We start from the raw sequence: 27,125 nt of genomic DNA, 5'->3' as shown, positions 1-27,125 counted from the left end.
CTTCTTCTTCTAATTTTCCTTGGTAAGATAGTAGTATTTTTGTTCGTTTTTATTTTTGTGTTATTTGCTTTTGGTCTTCATTTTTTTTTTTTGGGGTTTCGTTTGGTGACTTTTCAGTTCCCACTACAGTGAAGCAAGGAAATGTAGAGTTGTTATTATTATTATTATTCACTGTTTTTTTTCTTGTTTATAACATACATTGCATAATTTTAAGCAGAAATTTGTTTTGCGAAAATAACCTCTACCTTATTTAGTAAAAAAAGGGGTTGAGGGAGCTCCGGGTTATTTTTAGCATTTTCATTATTTTATCCGGGAATAACTAATCCTGGTGGCTGCTACTATTATTCCATCATCTGGCAGAAATAACTTATTCCGGTACTATTTCTAATCCTGATATAACTCAAAATATGGGCTAATTGGGTAATAAACTCAACACATGGGCTAAAATATGTAAATAAAACATAGAGTGTAATTTTTTTTTTAATTCTAGGACTTTTTAAGCTTGTCCATCAGGTATTTGTGCAAATAAAAACAAAAATAAGGGCAAATTTCTAACATACTTCAAAATTTTGGCTCCATTTTGTGCTAAACAATTTTAGTTTTCATTTCCCACTCAATTTTTGTGCTTCTTTTTTCCCCTTTCTACTCGGTATGTTCTTCTTCGTTTAATTTCCCTTTGTAAAATGGTAATATTTTTGTTCTTTTTTCTTCGTTCATTTTTTTGTTTTAGTTTGGTGACTTTTCAGTTTCCACTACAAGTGAAGCGGGAAAATGTATAAGTTTTTTTTTTTTGGGTTTACATGTGTTAATTTATAGTGGTAACTTACACTTGCTGAATTAGTGAAACGCATTTGGCGTTTATTGTGAATTTCAGCTCAGAGAAAGCATTAATGGGAAATGAGAATTACTTAGGGTGTGTTTGATATGAAGGATAATACTTTCCAAGGAAAATAAGTGGGTTTTTTTACTTATTTTTTTTGTGTTAGGTACGTAAGCGAAAAATATTATTCTAAAAGCATTTGTACATAAGCTAGTCAAATACTATGGGGGTGGGTAGATTGGGGTGGGGAGGGGGTTGGTTGTGAGGGTGGGTGGAGGGGTGGGATGTGTGGTGGGGGTGGGTGGAGGGGTGGGATGTGTGGTGGGGGTGGGTGGGTGGAGGGGTGGGATGCATTGTGGGGGTGGGGAGGGGTGGGATGCGTGGTGGGGGTGGAGAGGGGTGGGTAGTTGGGTAGTGGGGAGTTTGTGTGGGTGGTGGGTGGAGGGGGTGGGGTAAGGCAGGTAGGGGGTGGGTGGATAATGTGGGGATGGATTGGGGATGCGTTAGTAACTTTGGGTTTCGTTGGTGAATTTTTAGTTTCCGCTACAGGGAAGCAGGAAAATGTATTGTTATTTTTGCTTTTCAAACATAAATGTATTAGTTTATAGTGGTAATACTTGCTAAATTAGAAGATTCTGCTATTTGTGTACAGTGATTATTGTCACAATAAACCCATTTTCGTTAATTGTGAAATGCAGCTCATAGAAAGCATCAATGGGAAATGGGATACTTAGGGTGTGTTTGGTATGAATGACCAGTTAAAATAAGTGGTTTTCTTACTTATTTTCTTGTGTTCGGTACGTAACCAAAAAGTATTACTCTAACAACATTTGTACATAGTGTAGACAAATACTATAGGGGTGGGTGGTTGGGGTGGGGAGGGGGAGGGGTGGGATGCATGGTGTGGGTGGGGAGGGGTGGGTAGTTTGGTAGTGGGGTTGGGGTGTTTGGGTGAGTGGTGGGTGGAAGGGCTGGGGTTGGGTAAGGCAGGTACGGGGGTGGGTGGATAGTGTGGGGATGGGTTGGGGATGCGTTATTGACTTTGGGTTTCGTCAGTGATTTTTCAGTTTCCGCTACAGGGAAGCCGTGAAATGTATAGTTTTTTTTATTTTTTTATTTGTGTTTACATTAGTATTAATTTATAGTGGTAACAGTTGCTAAATTAGAAGATTATGCTATTTGGGTATAGAGATTATTATCACATGCAAGAGGTTCTTTGTTTTTTTTGTTTGTTTTTTTGGCTATAGTTTTGTACCTTCTATTTGCCTGAACATTAAAATTGGTGATTGTAGATGTTGTTTGGTGGAAACCCATTTTAGCTTCTTGTGAATTTCTGCTCATAAAAAGCATTAATGGGAAATGAGAATTACTTTAGAGTGTGTTCGGTATGAAGGAAAATATTTTATTGGAAAATGTTTTTCAGTAAAATAAGTGGCTTTCTTACTTATTCGGCACTTAAGCAAAAAATACTATTCTAAAAGCATTTGCACATAATCTAGACAAATACTATAGGAGGTGGGTGGTTGGGGGTGGGTAGTTGGGTAGTGGGGGTGGGGGGTTTGGGCTAAGCAGTTAGGGGAGTGGGTGTGTAGTGTGGGGTTGGGTTGGGGATGCGTTAGTAACTTTGGGTTTTATCGGTGATTTTTCAGTTTCCGCTATAGTCAAGTAGTGAAATATATAGTAGTTTTTTTTTTTTTTTTTTGTGTGTGTGTGTGTGTGTTTACATTGTTTTAATTTGTAGTGGTAACAGTTGCTAAATTAGAAGGTTCTGCTATTTGGATATAGAGATTATTATCACATGCAACAGGTTTTCTTTTGTAGCTATAGTGTGGTACCTTTGATTTGCCTCAATATTGCCATTGGTGATTGTAGATGTTGTTTGGTGGAAAAGTTTCCGTTTATTGTGGATTTCAGCTCATAGAAAACATTAATGGGAATTACTTAGGGTGTGTTTGGTATGTAGGAAAATGTTTGTTTTCTAGGAAAATTGGTGGGTTTCTTACTTATTTTCTTGTGTTCGGTACATAAGCAAAAAATATTATTCTAATTCTAAAAGCATTTGTAAATAGTCTAGACAAATACTATAGGGTGGGTGGTTGGGGGTGGGGGTCGGGGTGGGTGGTGTGTTGTGGGGGGTGGTTGTGGGTGGTGGGGTGAAGATGAGGTGCGTTCGAGGGTGGGTGGTTTTTGTAGGTGCCATAAGTGATATTTTTAGCTGATCTTACTAGTGTTGTTTACTTGGATTAAGTTATGCAAGTATCAGTTAGATTTTCATTGCTGAGATACTTTTATGTCAAAGGATAAGTACAATTTACTCGAACTTCTGATTGTTTTTAAGCTCCTCGAACTTCTGATTGTTTTTAAGCTCCTCAAACTTCTGATTGTTTTTAAGCTCACTTTTGTAATAATGAAACCTGGTATTTGATCAATTTCTCATATAGAAATCTTTACAACAGATGAAGCAAAGTCATCAAAGGCAATTCATTATTTATGTACTCTACAATTCCTCATTCTTTTAAAATTGGAGAAGACTTCAACACGCTGCATGGATCAGGAATAAAATATTTATTCCTCAGTTATTTTGTCAACTCATTTGATGTTTAAGAATTGTGTAAAACTCTATGTGCATCCTACTAAGAGGGGGAATTGTTACCCATGTTACAAAACTTGTTTATACTTTCTTTTATTAAGTGCATCTACAGATAAAAAGGTCTTAAAGGTTGAACAGAACAACTAAAAGTGTGTTATGTACCTATATTTTCAAATTTAGAGATCCTGTTTATTTCTTTGCTTCTCTGTTTCAAGTCCATCTCCATAAGTAGATATTCATTCTCTCTCCAAAAATTTGCTGTGCTATATTTATACGAATCTGGATATTAATTCACTCTAGCTTGAAACGATTTCCATTCTCTTTTTCATGTTTCAGTATTAGATGACCTAACAGTGTAAATTGCTAGCACATAGAAAATTCAGTAACAAATAAAAATGTAGCAGTTCCTTCTCAAATATCCTATTTGATCCCATGACATGTAATTTAAAGGCATGTTTGCCCAGATATTAATAGTGACTCTGTCATCTAGAAAAGCATCTCCTTGCTCAACAGGAAGGTTATCCAAGTTTAGTTAAAACATACGTAAGGTTTGTATAACTGTTAGATGTTCTCAGGATAGGTTTATCTAGAGAGATTTCAGAACAAATGATTTTCCTCATTTATCTACTGCATTGTTTCTCATGCAAAACTATTTCTAAGGTGTGTATCACCGTTAAAGGTTTAGGCATTGGGAATAAAACCGCTACCCTTACTTTGCTTTCTCTGTATTTTATCTGGCTAGCGGTAAGGAATACAAGTTCTTGAATTTTAATAGTCAGTCATAACATAACATTCTACCAACTTACTTCTACTGTGTCGTTTGTAAAAATATTTGCAGGCACAACAAGTCTCTATTGCAGCTCAATGTTGACTTTTTGGCTTGAACATACCGTTTTGATAGCCATTGTGCTCATGAAATAAAGGTAATTCAAATTCTTGGCTATTACCGAAATGGTATTAGTACAGAAGAATATCAGAATAAATGGTTTTCTCATTTTTTAATATGGTCCAGATGGCTTGTCTATATTGATATTTACTTTGATCTTTTGTTACTCTTTTGCATGTGCAAAACATAATTTAATAGGATAGATGTAATTCACTACGTGATCTTTTTTATGGATTAAGTTATGGAAGCTCTTTTTAAAAAAGAATAATAATTAATGCTTCCTTCATTGAAGACTTACAGAAATCTACTAGATGCAGATTGCTGGAAAATTTTATGGTCATAAATGAGTATGTTTCTTGAACACTTAACCTTACAAAATCTTCTGATATATCCTTTGACTACCCTCTATTTATTGTTCCAAGGAGACATAGATCTATGTTGTTTTTTGTACTAGGAAGAAAAAAATAGTTGCATAGAATTTTTTATGGATTATTATGAGCTGTCTGTATTTAGCTGTCTCAGTATATAAAAGAGGGGTATCTGTATTTAGCTGGGTATGTTGTTGTTGTTGTTGTAGTATATAAAAGAGGGGTATCAGGGAGTAAATCCTTTTAAGAAATGGCTGCCTAATGTTCCAATGGCATATTTTTAGTTCTTTTGTGGGTTTGGTGAACACGTAATTATTTGTACAAAGTGAAAATTTCCTTTTAAATGTAAACAATTGTATTCCAGATGCACACAGGTATCATTCTTAATAATCCAATGTTCTGCTTCTAATTAGTGCATTGGTTCTTCTTGGATGCTAGAGAGAGAAATACAAATATATACTTAAGTAATAGAAAACTGGTTTGAAAAGCAAAATAGTTATTTGTATATTGGGAGAGAACAGAAGTCATAGGACAAATTTGTAAATTTCAATTATCAAAATTTCTTGAGTGATTAGTCAAAGTTTCGAGTGGTGAGTATGACTAGCTGGCTCATTAGCTGAAGAATATAAGTGAAAAACTAAAACTGAAGTTAAACAGAAAAAGTTTCAACAACTGTAAAAGCAAAGATAGACCATTTAAAGATAGGTCCAGAAAAGCTATGAGATGGGGATTCTTCGGATAAACATCTTATGTAGGGGGTAGAAAAAGCAAAGAAAAATCTGGATGATGTTCTGGTGTTGAAGTAGAGCCTGCGGTATCCTTGTACCCTTTTTTGTACATGTAGTACAGAAAAATTTGAACCCTTGATACAAACTCTTTTGTTCTTATTTCCAGTTTCAACTGGAAGGAGTATTTCAAAGTGTTTCCAATTATGTCCTCACAGGATGATAGTTGCCAATATAGTCTACTTATTAGCGTTTATGTTCCTTCAATAAATCCTCCAAAGGAATCAACCTTGACATTGATTAGAAAAAAGGCATGATATAGCTGGTTTATGATAATGAAAATAACATATTTTTGGCAAAAACATACATAGTTGAATGCAGTAGAGCAAATATGACTAAAGATGTCAGATGTTAGGGAAGTGCAAATTAATGCTATTAAAAAGAATTTTCACCTAAATATCCAGTTTCAGAGGAAATTTTAAACTGCAAAGGAACTAGCTGATGACTCAAAATCAACATTGTCTATTGTTGTTGACTGGAAAGGAATGGCAGAATCTAATTTCAGAGTAAATACTACTTCTAGACAATTTATTTAGCTTAGTAAGATTCTTCAATAATTGTTGACGTTTGTTGTTTGGTAATCAATACATTTGTTGTACGTTCACCATTTTTGTATTATTTAGTAAATATGCATTTCGAAATATTTATTAATTGTTGATGATATAGTTTCATTGCTCATGGCATTTCTTTGGGTATGTTGTTTCTGTTATTGTTGTATGACATTTCTCTGGTCCTATGGTCCTTTCTGCGTACTGATCTTTTGTTTTATCTACATTAATACCTCTTTTCTGTGAAGTTCTTCATTTTTAACATAGTATTTATGTACTGAAATATCATTGATATCTCTGTACAAGATATATAATTTTATTTCCTTAGAAGTAATTGAATTCATTCCCTGAGAGAAATGTTCTCTTGGTATAAAAACTGCAGTTAGAGCTAGAGCCTAGAAGTATTGTTAAACCGAAATTGAATTTAACCTTGCAGCCAAGGCTCAAGAAGACTAATCAATTACATCATGCTGAATGCATCACCTTTCGTTTAATATGTAAATGGTAGGAAATTGAAGAATTTTTTTGAGTACCAAATGCATATCTCACATCTTGTGTAACTATTTTCCTCAACTCAGTACACACAGTATGGAACACTGATATGCTAATGTAATTTCAGTTGAACAAGCGAAACAAGTACGGAATTATTTTTGTTGAACGTTTTGGTAATCTTTGAAGTAGCACAACATACGGGCACCGATCATCTAGTTTCCATTAAAAGCCCAGGTTGAACATTAGAGGGAGAACGGGCGGGAAAATCAGCAAATTTGGATCTCCTTACTGGGGAAGAGTTCAGAGTTCACCTGAAGGATGGAGAGAATCCACGTGTCAGTGAGAGCCAGGCCTCTCTCGCCGGAAGATGCAAAGTCCAGTCCCTGGCGAATCTCCGGGAACTCTATCTTCATTCCCAACCAGCCTGCCAAGTTCGAATTTGGTACTCTCAATTTCTCTTCTAGGTAATCCCCCTTTTCTTTGCGTGTACTTTTTTTTCTCAATGTGCAACTTTTTCTTGGGTATGCAGATAGAATTTTCGGGGATGAATGCAGAACACTTGAAATCTACAAAGATCGAACTAAAAATATAGTGTCTGGTGCAATTCAAGGATTTAATGGTATTTTATGCTTCTTTTTCCTGAAGTTTTGGCATTTGTTGTAATTTTCGTCTTATATTTGGTTTCCCTGTTTCTTCTGGTTCAAGTTTGGAATGGAGTTGTCTTTTACTTTTTAAATATTAGAACACTTTAATTGTTACTATGTTAGCTCCTTAAATTTCCTGTTTAAAATTTAACAACGAAATCAATGCAGTAGGAAGAGTAGAAGCTTAGCTACAAAAAGGCACACTCGATGTGAAGTTAAACACAGAAGAGTTTCTAATGTTCAATTGGGGCTTTTTAATGAAAAGAACTGCCCTTTGATAATTTTTTTTTTTTAAGAAAAACCCAAAAAAGGGCAGCCCGGCGCACTAAGCTCCCGCTATGCGCGGGGTCCGGGGAAAGGCCGGACCACAAGGGTCTATTGTACGCAGCCTTACCTTGCATTTCTGCTAGAGGCTGTTTCCACGGCTCGAACCCGTGACCTCCTGGTCACATGGCAGCAAGAGGTCACGGGTTCGAGCCGTGAAAAACCCACTCTCTTCAAATTTATACTCCCCTCTGTTTCAGTTTATGTGGCAAAGTTAGTGTGTATCTTTTACGTCCTAACATTATTTTTAATGCTGGATTACTATTAATAAGATCATTGTCAAGCACACATCAATATCAAATCCTTTACATCATTCTACTCTATTAGGCTCATTTCATTTTACTACTATGTTCATTAAAATAAGGATCATCACAGTTTGACTATTTTTATGTTGGTTGTCGATTTATCATAATTCCCTCTTTTATTGTGACTTGGAATCAGTTATGGTTTGCGAAAATACATAGAGTTTATTAATGTAATCTTTACCTGATAAAAAAAGAGAAGATCCTTTTTCTTCCATTTATTGTTCCGTAATTGTTAAAAGTCACATTATGGTAGGATCTAAAATGAATCAAAGATAGTTCGCAAAGCCAATTGTTAAAAGATTGGAACTTGAATTGCGTTATAACTTATATCTAAATCCTTTTATTTTCGCTGAATTCGTTGGAGGCTTTGTGTGAGGCGTATCGTTAGAAGACGAGAAGCAAAGATGAAGGCGGATGCAACTACTGTATATATCTAGTAGATACTAATGAATTCTCTCTACGAAATTTCGTTTAAATGCTAAAGTTATTAAAATGAGATTTGTGCATAATCAAATTTTCACTAGCAGAAGGAGACTTTCTAAAGGATCTTTCCCGTCTGCACGTCAGAAATGCCTAAGGTGCTGATGCCAATAGTTCCTTGATTTTGGTCGGCCTCCCCTAAGGTTTGGGGTTGGCTTCGGGTTCAAATCTTAAGAAGCCCAAGAAAACAAGTTGCCGTGAAATTTATGAGGGGAGGCCATGGAAGTTGATTTTGAGAACTAAAGCTCCTTCTAAAGTTGCTTATTTTGGATCGATTGCTGCTAACGATGCTTGTCTTACCTAGACACTCTCCAAAAGAGGGGTTCTCATTGTGTACCAGGTGTTTCTTCTGTGAGAAGGCATTGGAAACAATTAACAAACAATTAACACCTACTACTACTACTACTATTACACCGTGACTGGTGCTGGTAGATTCGGATAACGTTTTTCAAACATTTTTGGTGTTCAATTGGTGATGCTTACTAAGGATGTGAGGAGTTTGCTGGTATGTTGAGTTGGACAGAGAGTTGGAAAGGAGCTGAGACCGATATTGAATACTGTTCCAGTCTGCATCATGTGCTCTGGTTGGCCTGAAAGGAATAAAAGATGTTCTGAGGATAAGAAAATACTCGTCTCTGTAAAGTATAAATGCACATATAGTTTGTCCTTCTGGTATAGGGAGAAAGCACAAGATAGAGGAAACATGTCATATTTTATTGACTTTTTGAGCTCTATGTGTTGAGGATGTAAAAGTATTGGTGGAGGAAGCTCTCATTAGACGGAGATGGCAGTCCTACTTCCATAAACTTTTGAACGAGGAAGGTGACAGAGACATTGTGTTGGGAGATTTGGAGTACTCTGAGAGCTGTCGCGATTTTGGGTATTGTAGGAGTACAAAGGTGGAGGAGGTTAAGGGTGCTGTTCGTAGGATGCGCAGGGGAAGAGCTACCGGGCCTGACGAGATCCCTGGGGAGTTTTGGAAGAGTGCGGGCAGGGTAGGTTTGGAGTGGTTGACTGGGTTGTTTAATGTTATTTTTAAGACGGCAAAATGCCTGAGGAATGGAGGTGGAGTGTGATGGCTCCTTTGTACAAGAACAAGGGTGATATTCAAAGTTGCAACAACTATAGAGGGATCAAGCTGCTAAGCCACACTATGAAAGTGTGGGAAAGGGTGGTGGGGATGAGGGTGAGAAGAGGCGTGTCCATTTTAGAGAACCAATTCGGATTCATGCTGGGGCGCTCGACTACAGAAGCCATTCATCTTGTGAGGAGACTGGTGGAACAGTATAGGGAGAGGAAGGACTTACACGTGGTTTTCATCGATCTAGAAAAGGCTTACGACAAAGTGCCGAGAGAGGTTTTATGGAGATGCTTGGAGGCTAGAGGTATACTTGTAGTGTACATTAGGGCGATCAAAGACATGTATGAAGGAGCTAAAACCAGAATAAGGACAGTGGGAGGAGACTCGGAGCACTTTCCAGGAGATGAGGTTGCACCAGGGATCAACTTTTAGCCCATTTTTATTTGCCTTAGTGATGGATTGTTTGACGCGGCAAATTCAAGGTCAGGTGCCATGGTGTATGTTATTCGCGAATGACATAGTCTTGATTGATGAGACACGCAGCGGAGTGAACACTAAGCTGGAGGTTTGGAGACAAACTCTGGAGTCGAAAGGGTTCAAGTTGAGTAGGACCAAGACAGAGTACATGGAGTGTAAGTTCAGCGACGTCACACATGAGGTTGGCGTGGAAGTGAGGCTTGTACCCATGCCATCCAAAAGAAAGGAAGTTTCAAATATATTGGGTCTATTATACAAGGAAATTGGGATATTGACGGTGATGTCTCACATCGTATTGGTGCAGGGTAGATGAAATGGAGGTTTGCTTCAGGAATGCTGTGTGATAAGAAGGTGCCACCAAAACTTAAAAGACAGGTTCTACAAAGTGGTTGTGAGACCGACTTTGTTGTACGGGGTAGAGTGTTGGGCAGTCAAGAACTCTCATGTCCAAAAGATGAAAGTTGCGGAAATGAGAATGTTGCGATGGATGTGTGGGCACACCAGGCGAGATAGGATTAAGAATGAAGACATTCGAGATAAGGTGGGAGTGGCATCAGTGAAGGACAAGTTGCAGGAAGCGAGACTGAGATGGTTTGGGCATGTGAGGAGGAGAGACACAGATGCCCCAGTGCGGAGGTGTGAGAGGTTAACTATGGATGGTTTCAGAAGAGGTAGAGGTAGGCCGAAAGAGTATTGGAGAGAGGTGCTTAGACAGGACATGGCGCAGTTCCAGCTTACTGAGGACATGACCTTAGATAGAAGGTTATGGAGGACTCTGATTAGGATAGAAGGCTAGTACGTCGTCGCAGTTTTGATCTATAGTCTATCGTCCTTGGATTCTTGCTATTATATGTTGTTTCTTGTACTTCGATTATCTTATTTATTTGTGATAGCTATTGCTTCCTTTCCTCAGACTGCTCTATCATGACTTTTTCGCATTCTTTAGTTTCATTTTCATTTTGCTTTGAACTGTTTGTGCTTATCTGACCTTTTCTCGTCGTGTTTCTCTTGAGCCGAGGGTCTTCCGGAAACAGCCTCCCTATCTTCCGAGATAGGGGTAAGGTCTGTGTATACTTTACCCTCCCCAGGCTCCACATTGTGGGATTTCACTGGGTATGTTGTTGTTGATGTGTTGAGGATGTAATGGTGTCATTGTAATGTCCTTTTCTGTACCTCTTGCTGTACCTTCTTGGTACTAAATATTACATAAACAGGCCTTCAAACATGGCCTCAGCTGGCATGTATGCTCTCCAACTTTGGGTGTGCACAAGTAGGCACCTCAACTTGTATAAAGCTGAACACGTAAACACAAATGCTGACGTGACACATAAAATTTAAGGTGTCTAGATGATCATTTTCTAAGTTGGAGTGTTCAACTGACAAAGTGGAGATAAGTTGAGGTGCCTACTTGTGCTGACCCAAAGTTGGAGGGTAGATTTGCCAGTTGAGGCCAAGTTTAAGGGCATGTTTATGCATTATGCCGTAATATTACCTAACTTTATAAAAAGATAATGTAATCTTTTAAGCTACTGATTTGCATACGTATATTCTTTTGCAGGGACTGTTTTTGCATATGGTCAGACAAGTAGTGGAAAAACACATACTATGAGAGGATCAGCAACTGAACCTGGAGTCATCCCTATGGCCGTGCAAGATCTGTTTAATTTCATTGAAGAGGTTTGACATTGCCATTATATCAATTTGTAACCCCTTCAACAAATAATGACATTTATGTCATATTTTTGGCATTCTTCATTGATAACTGTGACTGCAACTTCAAATAGATTGAAGAGAAATAAGTTCTCTTACTGGAAAACAACTCGCTGTAAAAGCGATTCTGAGTCATTTGTCAAGTCTTAAAGTCGTTGTCAGGTTCTTGCAGTTACTATTTTCTGAAATTTGTTTTCATATTCCTATAAAACTGCTCTATAGTTCAGGATTTATTTGTATAAAGTTGACGAATCGATCTTTAAGGGATGCCAAGGAAAAGCAATTCTCCGCAGCTACATCACATGTGTGCCACAACACATTAGATTCTTATGCTTCAGTTTGGTACACTGGGGAATACTCAAAATATGAGTCCATACACTTGCTAGCTAATACTTGATTGTCAACCAGATTCCTTCTCTTCATTCCTTATGTCTCCACGAGTCTTATCATAGGTTTAACATCTATACATAGAGTTCCAACTATCGAATCAAAGCAAAAAAAAACCTGGCGAAAGAAAGATAGGAAATGAGCATTCACCTATTTGAAGCTGGACCTTAGAGTCTTGACCCCTGCTTAACCTGAAATGAAACCTCTCAATCTAGGGGAAAGATTGATTATCAGATTCATTTTCCTGTTAGAAAGCCCCTAAAAAAGCGACTTCTTGATAGAAAAAGTGCTGTCCTGATTAGCCGCAAGGGTGGCTCAGTTGGTTGAGCATGGGGCTTTCATAATGGAGGTCTCAGGTTCGAAACCCCCTGCGCCAACGACAGCAGGGGATTTGCCTTCTGGGTCGAGCTCGTTGCACGGGGCTTGCCTAGTGCGGGTTACCTCACCTGTGTGGTTTGGGAACTATTGCACAGGAGCTGGGTTTACCCTGTGCACACCCAAAGGGTAGCTGCTGCGGGTTCCCATGTCATCAAAAAAAAAAAAAGTGCTGTCCTGATTAATAAGGGAAGTGACAGGCTTTTTCTGTTTGTGCTATAAGCGACTAATGAAATATCATTTTATTTATGACTGATCAATCGTTCTTTTTAAAAATATGTTGCATTGTTATTTTTTGCAGTATGCTCATTCCTAAAAAATTTCTTTGGTACATGACGTTGGTTCTGCCTTTTGAAAAATTTAATAAGTACCCGTGTATAATTTAGTCTCCTGAAATTTTAGGAAATGGATAGAGAGTTTCTTCTGCGGATGTCGTATATGGAAATCTATAATGAGGAGATAAATGATTTGTTGGCTCCTGAGCACCGGAAGTTGCAAATCCATGAAAGTATAGAGGTATTGGATTACTTTTGGTTTCACATTATTGTTTTATAGTTGCACATGAACTGTCAGCATAATTTGGCTTTCATCCGATTTGCTAATCTGGCATGAAGCGAGGCATATTTGTTGCTGGTTTAAGGGAGGAAATTGTTGCCTCTCCTGATCAAGTGCTTGAGCTCATGGATTTTGGAGAATGTAAGTAAAAGTACCATCAATTTTTTTTATTTTTTTTTGATGAAGTAAGAATATTATTAACAAAAAGGGCATTAACTAGCCTGTATACAAGAAGTATACCAAAAAGTAGAAAATCCTAGAAGAATACATGATTTTCTACAAAAGTCGCCCAATCATCTATACAAAAAGTAACCTCATGGGTGCACCAAAAAGAAATAAGGGAAAAGAGGCTATTTCTCAAGTGTACAATATCTTTCTCTATTCCATCAAAAGCTCTTGTGTTCCTCTCACTCCATATGGTCCACATCAATGCTAAAGGGACAACTTCACATGCCCTGCATCTCCTCCTCTGTCTTCTACGAGCCCACCTAAACATGGTTTCTTTCACAGTTCTTGGCATTACCATCAATATGGTTATGTCCTCTCAATAATTATTCTTTTCTTGAAAGTATCTTATAGGCTCCAATTACTCTAATAACAAAGTCTCCACTGTAAGTATTGGTCTTAAGAGCATACTGGCAAACATATCCGTGCCCTAAAGATTTGGTTTTCATTTATAAAGAAGCGCAGCATCCCATTTCTCATTACCCTTCTGCCTTAATATTGGCTACTCTATTTCAAATTAATATTCCTATGCAAAGCTTCAGCAAGAGTAACAGTCTTCACAATTTGTTTTGCAGCTCATCGACATATTGGAGAAACTAATATGAATACATACAGCAGTAGATCACACACAATTTTCCGGATGGTAACATACGCTTGAATGACTATTCTAAGATATGAGGAATACATTCATGCCCTAAAGTTTTATGCTTAATAGATAATTGAGAGTAGGGAGAAGGCTGAAGATGCAAATAGAGAGAATTCTTGTGATGCAGTCCGTGTATCTGTTCTGGTATGCAGTGAGAAGTTTTTACATTCTCTTTAAGATGCTATCATTTATGTAGAAGAATCTACAAAGATAATCTCTCTACCCTCAAAATTTTCCCAGAACCTGGTGGACCTTGCTGGTTCAGAACGTGTTGCCAAAACCGGAGCGGAAGGTGTTCGTCTAAAAGAAGGCTCCCACATCAACAAAAGCTTGATGACTTTAGGAACTGTGATTAAAAAACTAAGTGAAGGTGCTGAGAGTCAAGGGTAAGCTTGTTGTGTGTTGGGCTTGGTTTCGTAAAACTGTTCTTCTACATGTACTAATGTATCATGCAATCTTCCAGGAGTCACGTTCCATATCGAGACAGTAAACTAACGCGTATCTTGCAACCTGCACTGGGTGGAAATGCAAACACTGCCATCATATGTAATATCACTCTTGCCCAGGTAAATTATCTGAGCTTAATAAATTTATGGTAGGCTGAAAAGCACCTTATTAAATACATAAGTCCTTGCGTTGGTGCACAATATTCTCTATTAAGTCTTCAATTTCATAATTTATAGTTTCTTCTTTGATTTCTTTAGAGAACTCTAAGACAGAATGAACTATTTCAATGTCTACCATGTCAAAACTTGTTTGGGGTATCTTTTATTACAGAAAATTCACGAAAAAAGCAATCTGCAACTGGTTGAAAGTACTGCTATACTGATTTTGCTATGCTGATCTTTATATAAAATTGTAGGCATGTCTGCCTCAGATCCTGTCTATTTGTATGACAAATAATAGGATTGTGTCCAAATGTTTTCCCTTTTGACATACAAATTAGTGTACCAGCACTGCAGTTCTCCATGTTTTTCCTTTGAAGATTTACAAGTCAGTATAGTGTTATCCTGGATATCATTTTTCGTTTTTCAGCAATTTATTCAACAAAATGATTATCTAATGAACGCAAAACTTGACTGTGGATGAACTGGCCTTCTGTTTTTCACTTAATATTGCTGACTCGTTGAGTACAGTAGCTCGAAAAGGTCTCTAGATCATTCTTTGTCTTCTCTCATTTTTCAATTTGAAGGGCTCGAGTACCTTTCAATTAGCCCTAACCATGGTAATTATGCGTTGGACCACCTTTGTCGCAGGCAGAACTTTCTTTTCATCACATATTGTACTTGTAAACCATTTTGTGAATTATGCTTGGGTGACCATGTCTCTATGATTCTTCTTTCTTTCTTTCTTCTTTTCTGCCTTTTTTTTTAATGGGGCGTTCTGCTTGATGATAGGTTCATGCTGACAGTCTCTCTTGCTCTATGTTAATAATGCATTTTTTCCTTGATTCCAGATTCATGCTGATGAGACTAAGAGTAGTCTTCAATTCGCTAGCAGGGCATTGCGGGTTACAAATTGTGTTCACGTGAATGAGGTTGGATATTTAACTGCATTCTGTACTCACCAGAAAGCAAGTCGATCTCTCAGCTTTCTTTATGCCTCTTACTCACATCTGCTGTCAGTTTGAGTTGCTTCTGGTCTGTACTTTCCTTTTGCCTTTACATGATACCTGCTTTTGTTTGCATCTTAAACCTATCTGTTTTTTTATACCAGATACTGACTGATGCTGCATTGCTAAAGCGTCAAAAGAAGGAGATTGAGGAGCTGCGAGCTAAATTTCAGGTTGTGGAAGCAGTCACGTCGTTTATTATTTTGTATATGTTGACTAACCTATGTTTTTAAACTATTGAAGGCGACACACTCAGAACATCTTGATGAAGAAATACTGAATCTCCGGAATACTTTACTGAAGGTTTGTGATGATTACTTTATAAGCTGCATTGGCAATTTTGTGAGTCTCAAAGGTGTAAAATTTTAATAGAGCGAATTGGAGCGGGAACGAATTGCATTAGAATTGGAGGAGGAAAAGAAAGCTCAAGCTGAAAGGGATAAGAGGTTACAAGAGCAAGCCAAGAAAATTGAGAACTTGAGTTCTATGGTGCTATGCTCAAATAGGGATGAGGGTCGTGATACCTATAAAAAGGTGAGTTTGTGGATTTGTATCTATTCATTGCTTTACTTGCTTTTGAATCCCTCCTAGAAGCACTACTAATTTAAGAGTGTGATTTCAACAAGTTGGTGGTACTTCACAGTGTGAAGTTTACAAGTCCGATTCAATTTTTAACATAAATGCTGGACCTCCACCTAATTTACTGCAGAGCGAAGACTTATAAAGGCAATCAAATTATTTTTCAGTGCACAAGTATTTTTTCCATTTCTTTTATCAGGTAATTGGGTTCCTAGTTTCTTTTTCCACCTTCTATGATCCCTTGGATCCTAGACCAACAGTCTGCCATAACTCTTACCTACTGAGTACATGAAGACAACTGAGTATACTCGGCCACTCTATTTCAGTATACTGCTTGTATACGGGAAGATATTTTCATCTTCAGTAAAATTATTTACTTCTAATAAAAAGATCACATTTCATTCATGCAATCATGGCGCACCTTGTCTGACCTCATATTGCACTTTCCTGTCAAAATGGAGTTTCAAACATGTATGTGATCACCAATTGCTGATTTTAATATAAATCTTGCATGAGTCTTAGACCTTCCCGCTAGTTTCCGCAATACAAAAATTTGAGCTCATTGGGGATTATATTTTCAAGTAGTGGGTTTTCTCTATGCTAGTTTCTTTTGGTGATATCCAATGTGTTCTTAAGGATTCGTGTCGTTGCTTGGGAGAACACACAGAGGCATATTGAATTTTGTGTTTGAAGAAAAAAATTCAAAATCAGCTACCAATTCCTAAAATAGGCCTCTTATTTTGCATTTTCTGGAAGAATTGCTTATTTAATCTTAGTCAATGACGACAATACCACATACATCTAACACTTTGTGCCATCATTAGCATTTGATTTGGTCTTCTACCCTTAGCTTTCTTTTATTGCTGTTCAATTGTGATTAAGTTGATGTTATATCTTCTGCATTGTAAGGAAAAACGGCGATATACATGGTGCCCAGGTAAACTTTCAAGGGAGGCTTTGAAGGAGGAGGTGAGATTTGATTTCTGTTGGTACTGTTACCATATATTATCTTTTGTTGTGTAAATTTCTTTGAAGAGTATATAGGAGCAGTACGTTCTTGAAGCAATATGGACTTCACTTTAGTCATTTTATGGATATATAATTATTGACCCAGCATCACAAGCTGCATTTTACTAGTACTATGAATCTGCATCCTTAGTGTTATTTGGTGTATGAATCGACTGCCTCAGAGTACTTGAGAAATTAGTTGCCAATTTGTGTTTAAGCGCATCATGGATAAATTGTTGGTTTTAATGGTCATCATATTGTTAGGACACTGTGCATAAACTCATTAAGGATGGGCAACACTCATTTGCAAAGGGATGTTTTAATACTTTACGCACTGCCGTGTTTATTCAGAAAGCAAGCTTGAATCTATACTAGTCGCAATGAAAGTTACTTGAGCATACAAGTGAATGAGTTTTGAGACAGCGAAAAAGTTAGCCAACTATGATGTATTATACATCTATAATAATTGATAGTTATGATTTCAAAGACCTCCCTCCATGTTTCGTTTTGTAACACTAACTTCCCTTGTGGTTTACAATATTAAGCTTACATCCCTTGTTTTGATTTTTCTTGTAACAATTGTTTTAACACATTATTATTAATGTTACAGAGTTACAATATGACTAATTTTCCTTTTTGTAATATTAAACTCTTCTAATTAATTAATTACAACAACATACCCAGTGAAATCCCACAATGTGGGGTTTGGGGAGGGTAAAGTGTACGCAGACCTTACCTCTACCTTGGAAGGTAGAGAGGCTGTTTCCAAAAGGTAGAGAGACTTTATTAATTAATTTAATAAAATATCCTCTTTATCAAATTCTTTAATGATAAAATTTTTAATACATTGATAAAAAGTTAGCCAAGTATGATGTAGCATACATCTATAATAATCGATAAGGATAATTTCAGAGACCCCCTCTCAAGTTTTTGCTTCATAACACTAGCCTCTCTTGTTGTTTACGATATTATGCTTATCAGTATTGTTTGACTTTTTGTAACAATTCTTTGATATATCTATCATTAATGTAAAATAATTACTATTGACTAATTAGCCCTTCTAATTAATTTTATCAAAGTATCTTCTTTAACAAATTCTTCAATAATAAAAAACGTGATTCATGGGCTCGAAAGTCCTTTTCTTTACAAACATTGGTTCCAAAATTTTCTTCCTCTTCCACCTTCATCTTCTCTGCAAACATTGGTTCGGGATTCCTTGCCTGCATTAAAGATATACCCTTTTAAATTTACAATTATGAGCACTAAATGGGGGAACTGGAACTCCAATCTAGAACCCTGCAAAGCTTCTTTACCAATGCAAACGGAATTAAATATTTTATTCTTTGCTGCTTCAGTTGAACTCCGCAGTCAAAGAGAAGGCTTCTGTAGTCAAAGCCAAAAGGATAAAACATGACATTGGACCCTTACTTCCTTTTGAAGAACTATTAGATGCTGAGAGCAATGGAGACTCTGGCAAGCAAGAAGACAATTCAACGAGTAATCAATTAGAAGACTGTACCCTCCCTGACCCGCAGGCTTTGTTGCATGTGACTAGCAGGAGAAAAGGAGCCTCTAGGAAAAAAAGCTCCTCAATGGTTTACACTTCGCTCTGCTATTTCAACTTTCTTTCGAAATAGTATTATACTACTGATTGCTGTGTTATTGTTTTTTAATTCTAGCAGGAAGACAGTGAATTGCTGGAACTTCAAAGGGAGCATGAGGAGTTGCTTTTAAATTTTGAATCACATGTAATGTTCTTTCTCTTTGTTTCTGTTATTTCTGATTCAATTTGATTTCTTAGTTTAATCCTTGCTTTTGCTAGAAAACCGTGAGTGAGATAAAGATTGACTATCTAACAAGGAAGCTTTTAGAGGCTGACATTCATCTAGTCGATGGTTCTGAGCAAGAGGACAATTCTTTGATGCACTTGAATGGGAGCAAAACTTTGAGAGAGTCGGAAGCTATTTTGGTGATTAAGCAGCTCCAAGAGAAGGTCCTCATTTCTTTCATTTCTCATTTTCTTGTCATCTATATAAATAAGATTACTTTTTCACTTTTTATTTCTTGTTAAGTATATCTCGGAAATGTGGAACTTTTGTTCAGATCACTTTGTTAGAAATGGAGAGATCCTCAAGCCAACACAATTTGGACTCTGTTGTTGAGATAGCAACTGAGCAGACCATATCTGCAAGAGAGAAGCATGAAGAGGTAATCAAGCTTTCACATTTTATGCATTGAACATTGCAATTTTAATGATTTATCTCCTTATACTGAGAGAGCAAACAAGGTGGTGACAAATGCTTGTTCACTTCAGAATTCCTATGCTGGTGGCATAAAATGTTGTCGCTGTATCTATATCAAGTATCAACCATTGTATTCTCACAGCCAAACAGCTAGCCACAGCTGTTTGCCTGTTATGAAAAAACTGCTATTACTACCTGATAGAGTACTATCAAAGTTCCTTTTTCTCCCACTTGCATGATCAATGCGCAAGGGAATGTGAAACATGTGGTAGTCTTCTGTATATCGTAATAAATGTTGCTTGATTAGTAAAATTCCAGTTTATAAATGAAGTTGGCATGTCATTACTAAGTACTGCTTCAAAATCTAACTAGTAATGAAGACGACAAGCCAATCTAAAGAGCCCAAACGCCAAACATGATAATGCTGAATCTGAATTTGAAATCCGCATTTGTTTTGATTAATTAGTTCTTATGCTTCCTTTTTACCTTAGTCAAACGTTTTCATTCTTTTAATTTTATTTGTTTTATAGAGGGAGAAGGGGATAGAGATTCGAATCACCACTTATTGTGTAGGAGATCCAAAGCGGTATCAGTAGGCTATAAGCCTCAGTGGTCGAAGATGACATTCTTAATCTTAGTCCCAAGATACATTCTCGAAAACTTTTGTAGTGATTAAAATTAGAACGATTTATCATGATGATGATCTTTATCTATTCAATAGTTATTAGTTTCAGTTATTAAATGAAGCTTTAAATGGTATTTTGCTTTCCTTTCGCAATTTCAGCACAAAGATGCTCCCCTCTTTCTTACCTCACATTCATCATATCTGTTTCCTCTGCACGTGTCACATCTCAGAGTGGGAATCACGGTCTGGCCTTTTGTTTTACTTGTTGAGTATGTCTGGGATGTCCTGTTCCTCGTACCATATTCCATCCGGTACAACACATAATTGCATAAGTGATTCATAAAACACATTAGGATGGTAATAGCTTTCGAGTTGAGTGGGTATAGCATGTCTCTATTAGATACAGACTCAGATGATCCTGCCAGTCAAAGAAGCCAAGGAAACTGGTGTTATTCTGCATAGCTTTGAGCATGTTTTCAGGTCAATTTTTTGACTACTAGGATCTCACTTTTACATGTGACCTTTACATTTGATATCCATAATACCTTTCTTTTTTGATAAGGTTCACATATCTTTTTTGATTACCTTTCCTTTAAGTGCAACAGTGCAATGACTTCTGTTTTAATGTTTTAGCTTTTCCAAGAGCTTTTGAGTGCAAAACTTGAGGCACAACGGGCTTGTGAACAGCTTGCTTCAATGCAATCTGCAGTAGTGCTTGTTGTAAGTTCATTCCACCCTAATAGTACTTGATGATATATTGTGAATGACATTCTTTAGGGTTCCGCTTTAAGCATGTAATATAATCATTTTCATATGCCTCCTGGGGCATTAATGGATTCACTTCTTTCAGGAGGATAGCATGAACTCTGAAACCGAGCTGATGAGGGAGGTTCAAGATTTGATGTCAGAATTTGAAAATTCACGAACATTAATTGATTCATTCGTTCCAGTGGTAGAGGAACTTTTCCTGTCTTTCTCTGCCATATCCAAACTAGTTCCTGTGAGTATCTTCTGTAGGTCATTACATCATAAATTCTAGACTTGGGCATTCTTTTCATACATTTCCGCACGCATGCAATATGTTCTTTAACAACACGCTGTTTTATCACTTGCGCTTCTATACATTAATTCCAGTACTATTGTTTACTTTCTATGTGCTTTCTGCAACCTGATCTGGTTTCCCACTTTCAGGATTTAAAGTCTTCAGCACTTGACAATTCCAACCAAATTAAATTTATAATTAGAAACTATGAGAAACTACAAGCTCTCTTGAGGCAAAAGATCAATGTAGTTCAGGATGAAAAGGTGCCAATTGTCTGCTTTTTCTTTTCTTTCGTCTCTATAATTGGAAATTTGAAAACCAAGTATTATCTCACACTTCGGTTATTTGAGTTTCTGTTGAAAACCTTTAACGCATGCTAATCAAAACTTAGATTCTACTGGACAATCAGTCTTTTGATCTGCATGATCAAATAGAAGAACTGAAAAGAGCTATGGGAGATTCTGGAAATGCATTAACAGTAAGTTGCTTCACTTTGTCCTATATCGATCCTTTGATATCTCTGCCCTTGCTGACAGAATCATGCTCTTTTCCAGGAAATCTCTGAAAAGTATGAAGCAGAAAAATCTGAACACCTTTCTCAGATTCAAAGTCTTCAAAAGCAACTATCATGCTTATCTTCTAATTCCTTAGTCAGAGAGAAGGAAAACATTAGAAAAGATTTGGAGAAAACAAAAGCAAAGTTGAAAGACACAGAATCCAAACTTAGGAATGCCATCCAGGAGAAGACAAAACTTGAGGTCTCATGCAAATTTTTTGAAGGTTGATTTCCTTGTGCCGTCTTGAGGCACTTCTATCTTTTCTTACGGTATCACATTGTTAGGGTGAAAGAGCTTGTGCTGAGAGGGAAATTAAACGCTTAAATGGTCAGAGGGCTATTATTGAGCGTGACATCAATAAGCGAGACTCGATCATCGGAAGAAGGCGTGATTCAGTTGTTGATAGGAGCTCTAATGTGTTTGACTCCAAAAGAGCCAAGAATTCCTCTGTTTGTGTTGAACATGTGCAGGTAGGTACGGTGTACTCAAACTAGTGTAAATAAGTTCAAGAAATGTCTTTCTATGTTCCTTAAATGTATAATGGAATGGCAAAAACACTTTGAGCTTAACTTTATGGCACTGAAGGTAGCTGAACATCCACCGCAAAAAACTTAGGCAATGACTGGAGTGGTTCAAGAGCTTTATAAATCCTATGGAAGCCCTTACACAACCTATGTGGGACATTAACTAACACAGTCCCACACACGTAACCCAATTTTGGTGGTTCATACATGAACTTTGTGGGTGTGAGAATAGGCTTATCAAAGGTTGATTCTAATACCTAGCGAAGAATCTGAGTATTTAGTCCAAAATCTTTAGGCAATGCTACAGTGGGGGTAGACCTTTACATACAACTTTCGAAGCCCTTACTCAATCCATGCATGAAAAGCAGTAACTCAATAATGGCAAAACAGGAAGGCAGACCAAAAGTTGGTGTCTTTTGTACTGTAACTTTTGTTCAAGAAGCCATTGAGTTTGGAATAGTACCCTGCCATTAGAAGAACTCTTGACAAGTAAAATAGGACAAACCTGAAAATTAACAAAAGGCCGTCCAAGGCAGGGCTTGGAGTCTGACATTTGTGCTTTCTTCATTTTCATGTAGGATTTTGGGTTCTGTTAATCCAATCTAAATCCTCTTATAGTCCCCAAGGCATTGTTTTCTAACTTACATTCGACGTAATGACCTTTTCAAATAAAAGGAGCAGATCATCATATGGTAGAAGTAACAGGTTATATTGACGGAGCCCTTAAAGAAAAGAAAAACCTTATTGGCATGCATCATGAAGTCTAATCTGTTTCTCTTTGTCTTAAAATATACTGATTTAGAAAATTCCCATATAGAATGCTCATTTCATTCTTAAGATATTTCTCACCCAAGGTAGGTCTAGGAATCATTATAACCTTTATTTGTTAGCACTCTTTGTAGCAGCATGCTGGGTATTTAATGCCCATATGCCATTCTGTCATTATATGTACTATTCCCATCAATCTTATAAATAGTATTGCATATGTTTGCCTGCATTCCACTCTAGAGGGGGAGTTGGTTATCTTTATTGCTTTGTCTTAAGCTACTTTTCCTTTTCTGGTGTGAAGGAGGAGTACAGGAAGCTGGAAGTGCTGGCATTTGAGATGGAGACAACTATTGCTTCTTTGGAAGAGGAATTAACAATTTCTCATGCAGAAAAAGAAGAAGCCAATTCTAGAGCAGAAAATTTGGCATGTGAATTGCAGGCTTTATCTGACGAGTTGAATATATCAAATACAGAACTAAGTATGCTGAAGGAAGAGGTGTCATGCCTTGTAAGTTTATGTTTGTTAATGGTTCCTTTGAGATTCCCTCTTTTTCATATCTTCTATCATATTTGCCTGTTGAGCATGAATTATTAGCTTAGTTTCTACTATTCTTTTTTCTGAAAAATAAAACGATAACTTATTTCCTTTTTTCTCACCATTATTTGTTTCTATGGCATTGTAGAGATTATGTTCGGAAGAATCTGAATCACGATGTCAGGGATTGGAAACTTCTGTCAGCCTTTTGGTAGAAGAAAAGGAAGAATTAGCTATGGTACTAATTGAAGTTGCTTTGGAAACATGTATTCTGAGGCTCCATTCAACTGTTCCCGTTAAGTCATTTATGAGTGCCTTCTTTTATTTGTAGCAACTCACTGATGCCCTTTTGTCAATGGAGGAGGAAAAGGCCATATGGTTTGCAAGGGAGAAAGCTACAGTTGAAGCAATCAATGAAAAGGCAAAATCTTATAGTGCTGATCTCGCCAATGTGTCACAGAAAATGACAGAGGTTGCCTTTAGATTTACACATGATGTATTTGAACAATTTAAGCATATTCTGACAAACACTGTAGTGGCTCTTACTGATATTGAGCATCTCTTCAAGGACTCAGTACTTGCATCCTGTTCTCTTTGGTGGTCTAGAGGGAACATGATATTGTAGAAATTGTATTGCCGAGACGCCTAGTTAATTCAAAGCTTGTTCACTTTTAATCTTCCTTTTTTAAACAGACTAAGAGAATTGTTTGTGAGGTCTGAGTACTATAGAGCTTCCTCGCTAGAAAAGCACATAGCTAAACTAAAGAAATCAAATACATCCATTGGGGTGATGAATTTAGCAAAATATGTTGCACATCTATGTACATGTCAGTTGCCCATGATTTACTTATCGAATCTTGATTTAGCATCCTGACTTTAAACTACAGGTGACAAATGAACTTGAGAGTTGTAGAATTCAGTGCAAACTCCTTGAGGAGAGATTGGTTGTCTCAGAAAATAATGTACTGTTGGAAAAAAGTTTCAGGTTTGACTATCCTTTGCTCCCCTATCACTCTGATATGTTGCTACTCCGTTTCTCCAAATTGGTTGTCAATAGTAAAGTGAAGTAACTAGTGACTAATATTTTCAAATGTATTCTGTTGTCTTTAATAGAATGTGTTTTGATGCAGAAAAAATCACATGCACTACACTTATGCTTTCTGAAAATCTGAATTAATTTCAAAATGAGTTTAATATATTTAGCTCTAGTAAATTGGTACTCAATAAGCAAAAAGTGACTAGTAAATTGGGACAATGGGGTGTGTCAGTGTATGTCCATAATGGTGATGTTCGGGCTAGCTTGCTACTGCCCTCACCAAAAGCTGGGTGTATTCCAGGTGCCTTGAGTATTGTATTCATTTAAGCCTTTAAATTGATCTGCTTGATAATATACGGTTATTGCTTTTTTCCTTGATTTACAGTGAAGAGAAATTACTAGAGATCGATCAACTTAGACTTGGCCTGAGAGTTGCTGAGGAACAATGTAGAAGTTCTCAAGAGGTGATTTGTTTGTACTTAGTCAAGCTTTTAGAATTTATATTGTGTGCAGCATAGTGAGTCAGCCTAGAAAAGTATTCTGGGGTAGACTAAGCTGGATAGACATCAGTTGAATAATTATGCCCTATAAAACTCTTCTCGTACATGACTTCAGCTTGTTGCTTACTTGACTTGGGATTACGTAGTGGTTATCAAAAAAATTGCTAATCTATACTATGTAATCTGAACCTAATAGAAAACTTCAATATTTAATGGTAAGTTCACGTGAGTGTAGAAGCACTCAAAATGACTGTCGCCTCTGAACTGTAATCATGAATTGATGAAGCTTATTTACAAGACCCTAAATGACATTGTGATGCTGTCAGTTTCTTCACCACCAGCAGCTGTGCAGGACAAACTTAGCTCTCACTTTCAGTCCTGGTGCAATGGTATTTGAATTTTGGACCTTTTTTGTAGGACACACCAATTCAGTTGATATCCTTTTCTTGTCCAAGTTCCCAGCATCATTCTATGTTACTGCCATTCTGCATAACTGGTCCTCTTCTAATGAAATGTTAAATTCTCAACTGCAGATGCTGAAACTGGAGCGTCAGGATCTGTGCAAGGAAGTAGAAAGGCTTCAGATGGAGTTAAGCATGCTTAGCAAAGAAAGAGTAGATCTATTAGCCCGTATTAGAGAATCGGAGGCGGAGCCAATTCAAAGAGATGACTTTCAGGTTCACACTTGAATGCCATGAAATGTTGATTGATGAATCTGCTCTCAGAACAAGTAAAGGAGATGTGATTCTCATTTATCTGAGACAGATTATTACAAATTTATTATGTTACATAGACGTTCTCTACTATGCTCGAGGATAACACTATATTTTGGTTGTCAGCTGTCAAATTTAAAACATGAAGTCGAGCAGCTCAATGAGAAGCTTTCAGCTTTGGAGGTCAAAATGCATAATGTAAGCAATCATACACATGGTCAATTGCACGCTATATTTGATTATGATGAGATGTGCCAGGTGACAGGTTACCTTTTTGTGACTATATTTGTATCATTTATCTTCTCTCTTTTTTCTTGGTTTCTTATTCATACTTTATTGATATATGTGATGACTGAGATGAAAGAAAGGAAATAACTTTGTTGCTTTTATTCTACTCATGATGTAAATTTCTTTATGAAGCAGCTATGAAGAATAACTTATCTGCTTCTGTATGTTGCTTTTGCATTTGCATAATTTTTGCATAGATCAGTAGACAATCTGCTGAAAATGTTTGCATGTGTAATTAGGGAATGTTATCTTTGCGCAACATCTTTTCATGATAAGTTGCACATCTGACATCTAAGAGCAATCTGAGTCGAGTGGTTCATTTCAAGCTTATTTTCCTTAAAGAGAGTGCAAGTCATCATATCTGATATGTCTGAACAGGATGAAGTCAACCACAGCAATGGGAAAGCTAAGCTGAGAATGAGACTTAGAGGGGCACAAGCAAAATTGGATGCATTTCGGGTAAGATACAAAGAGGCGCTGGATGAGATAGACTTTATGAACAAGAAGTTCGAGGCTGCTTCATCAAAGCTGAAAGATCAATTAGCTTCAAGTGGTCTTGAAATCCTCAACCTCAAGAAGCAGCTTGCTTCCTCAAGGGGTCCCTGATTGGTTAATATATACGGACATCTGTCTAAATACATATATGCTCGGATGATATGAATATGATATCTTAACTAACCATTAATATCTATACCACAATAGTTAGTAAATGATGTTGTCATTACTAGACTTTTTGGCCTCTTTGTAAGTTTTTGTCAGGGGCTGTATTTGTAGATAAGATATACCGGGCTTTTATTTGCAGTGCTGATGAATATAACATGTTACCAATTTCAAAAAACTTTAAGCCTGTAATGCATCAATACATCAGAGAGGTAAAGTTCATCTACTGATATGTCAGTTGGAAAAGCAAATTGCCATTAGATGACTGTTCTTGAAGATTAGCAATCTTGTTCTGCCAAATGACGTCCTTGATATAAATAAAGCAATGCAAATCTTGAGAATTACTAGTAAGTCGAGCTTATTAAGATTCTTGCACTTAAGAGTCAGAAGTTGGATTATCGACTTCCTGTAGATTGTTGAAACTAAGTGAAGAAGAGTGAAATTAGAGCTGAGAGACTAGTAGTTCCTGTTAAGAATGGTTTGTCATGCTTTCTATAATATTTTGCCTTGGCTTCTTCACTTTTGTTATTTCTTTTTCCGAACTGCTTTGAATTGTTTTGACTTGAGCTGAGGGTCTATCGAAGATAGATTCTCTATCCCCAAGGTAGGAGTAAGGTCTATGTACACTCTACCCTCTCAAGACCTCATTTTGTTACAAGGTTATTTTCTGCTGATATGTTCAATTGCTTTATGGATGCCTCCTATCAGCTTGTTATTTCTTTTTTAATAATTGAAAG

At 37.0% G+C, this 27,125-nt stretch overlaps 1 protein-coding gene across 9 annotated transcripts; it reads left to right on the top strand.

The window, feature by feature from the left end:
• On the top strand, window positions 1-26,907 carry LOC132605815 (kinesin-like protein KIN-7O). 9 transcript variants are annotated; one of them, XM_060319064.1, is made up of 35 exons: window positions 508-649; window positions 4,249-4,333; window positions 6,434-6,501; window positions 6,617-6,931; window positions 7,019-7,108; window positions 11,359-11,477; window positions 12,675-12,788; window positions 12,887-12,968; window positions 13,628-13,695; window positions 13,768-13,842; window positions 13,939-14,084; window positions 14,162-14,264; window positions 15,155-15,235; window positions 15,415-15,483; window positions 15,554-15,613; window positions 15,683-15,844; window positions 16,799-16,858; window positions 18,253-18,492; window positions 18,577-18,645; window positions 18,720-18,890; window positions 19,001-19,105; window positions 20,399-20,485; window positions 20,616-20,765; window positions 20,957-21,070; window positions 21,199-21,285; window positions 21,362-21,565; window positions 21,649-21,834; window positions 22,958-23,164; window positions 23,340-23,429; window positions 23,523-23,663; window positions 24,079-24,176; window positions 24,613-24,691; window positions 25,261-25,404; window positions 25,567-25,638; window positions 26,107-26,907. In XM_060319064.1, the coding sequence occupies exons 4-35, from the start codon at window positions 6,808-6,810 to the stop codon at window positions 26,332-26,334; spliced, it is 3,825 nt and encodes a 1,274-aa protein (XP_060175047.1). In that variant the 5' UTR covers window positions 508-649; window positions 4,249-4,333; window positions 6,434-6,501; window positions 6,617-6,807; the 3' UTR covers window positions 26,335-26,907. The 9 variants fall into 9 exon arrangements, with proteins under 9 accessions (XP_060175045.1, XP_060175047.1, XP_060175046.1 ...); XM_060319063.1 differs by lacking the exon at window positions 6,434-6,501 and adding an exon at window positions 4,589-4,643; XM_060319062.1 differs by lacking the exons at window positions 508-649; window positions 6,434-6,501 and adding an exon at window positions 1-22.
• The last annotated feature ends 218 nt before the right edge of the window (window positions 26,908-27,125 follow it).

The sequence above is a fragment of the Lycium barbarum genome, chromosome 8 (assembly GCF_019175385.1).
Source record: "Lycium barbarum isolate Lr01 chromosome 8, ASM1917538v2, whole genome shotgun sequence".
In the NCBI taxonomy this organism is placed as follows: domain Eukaryota; kingdom Viridiplantae; phylum Streptophyta; class Magnoliopsida; order Solanales; family Solanaceae; genus Lycium; species Lycium barbarum.
Note: the sequence above shows the minus strand (reverse complement) of the source record. Positions and strands in the feature narration are given on the sequence as shown.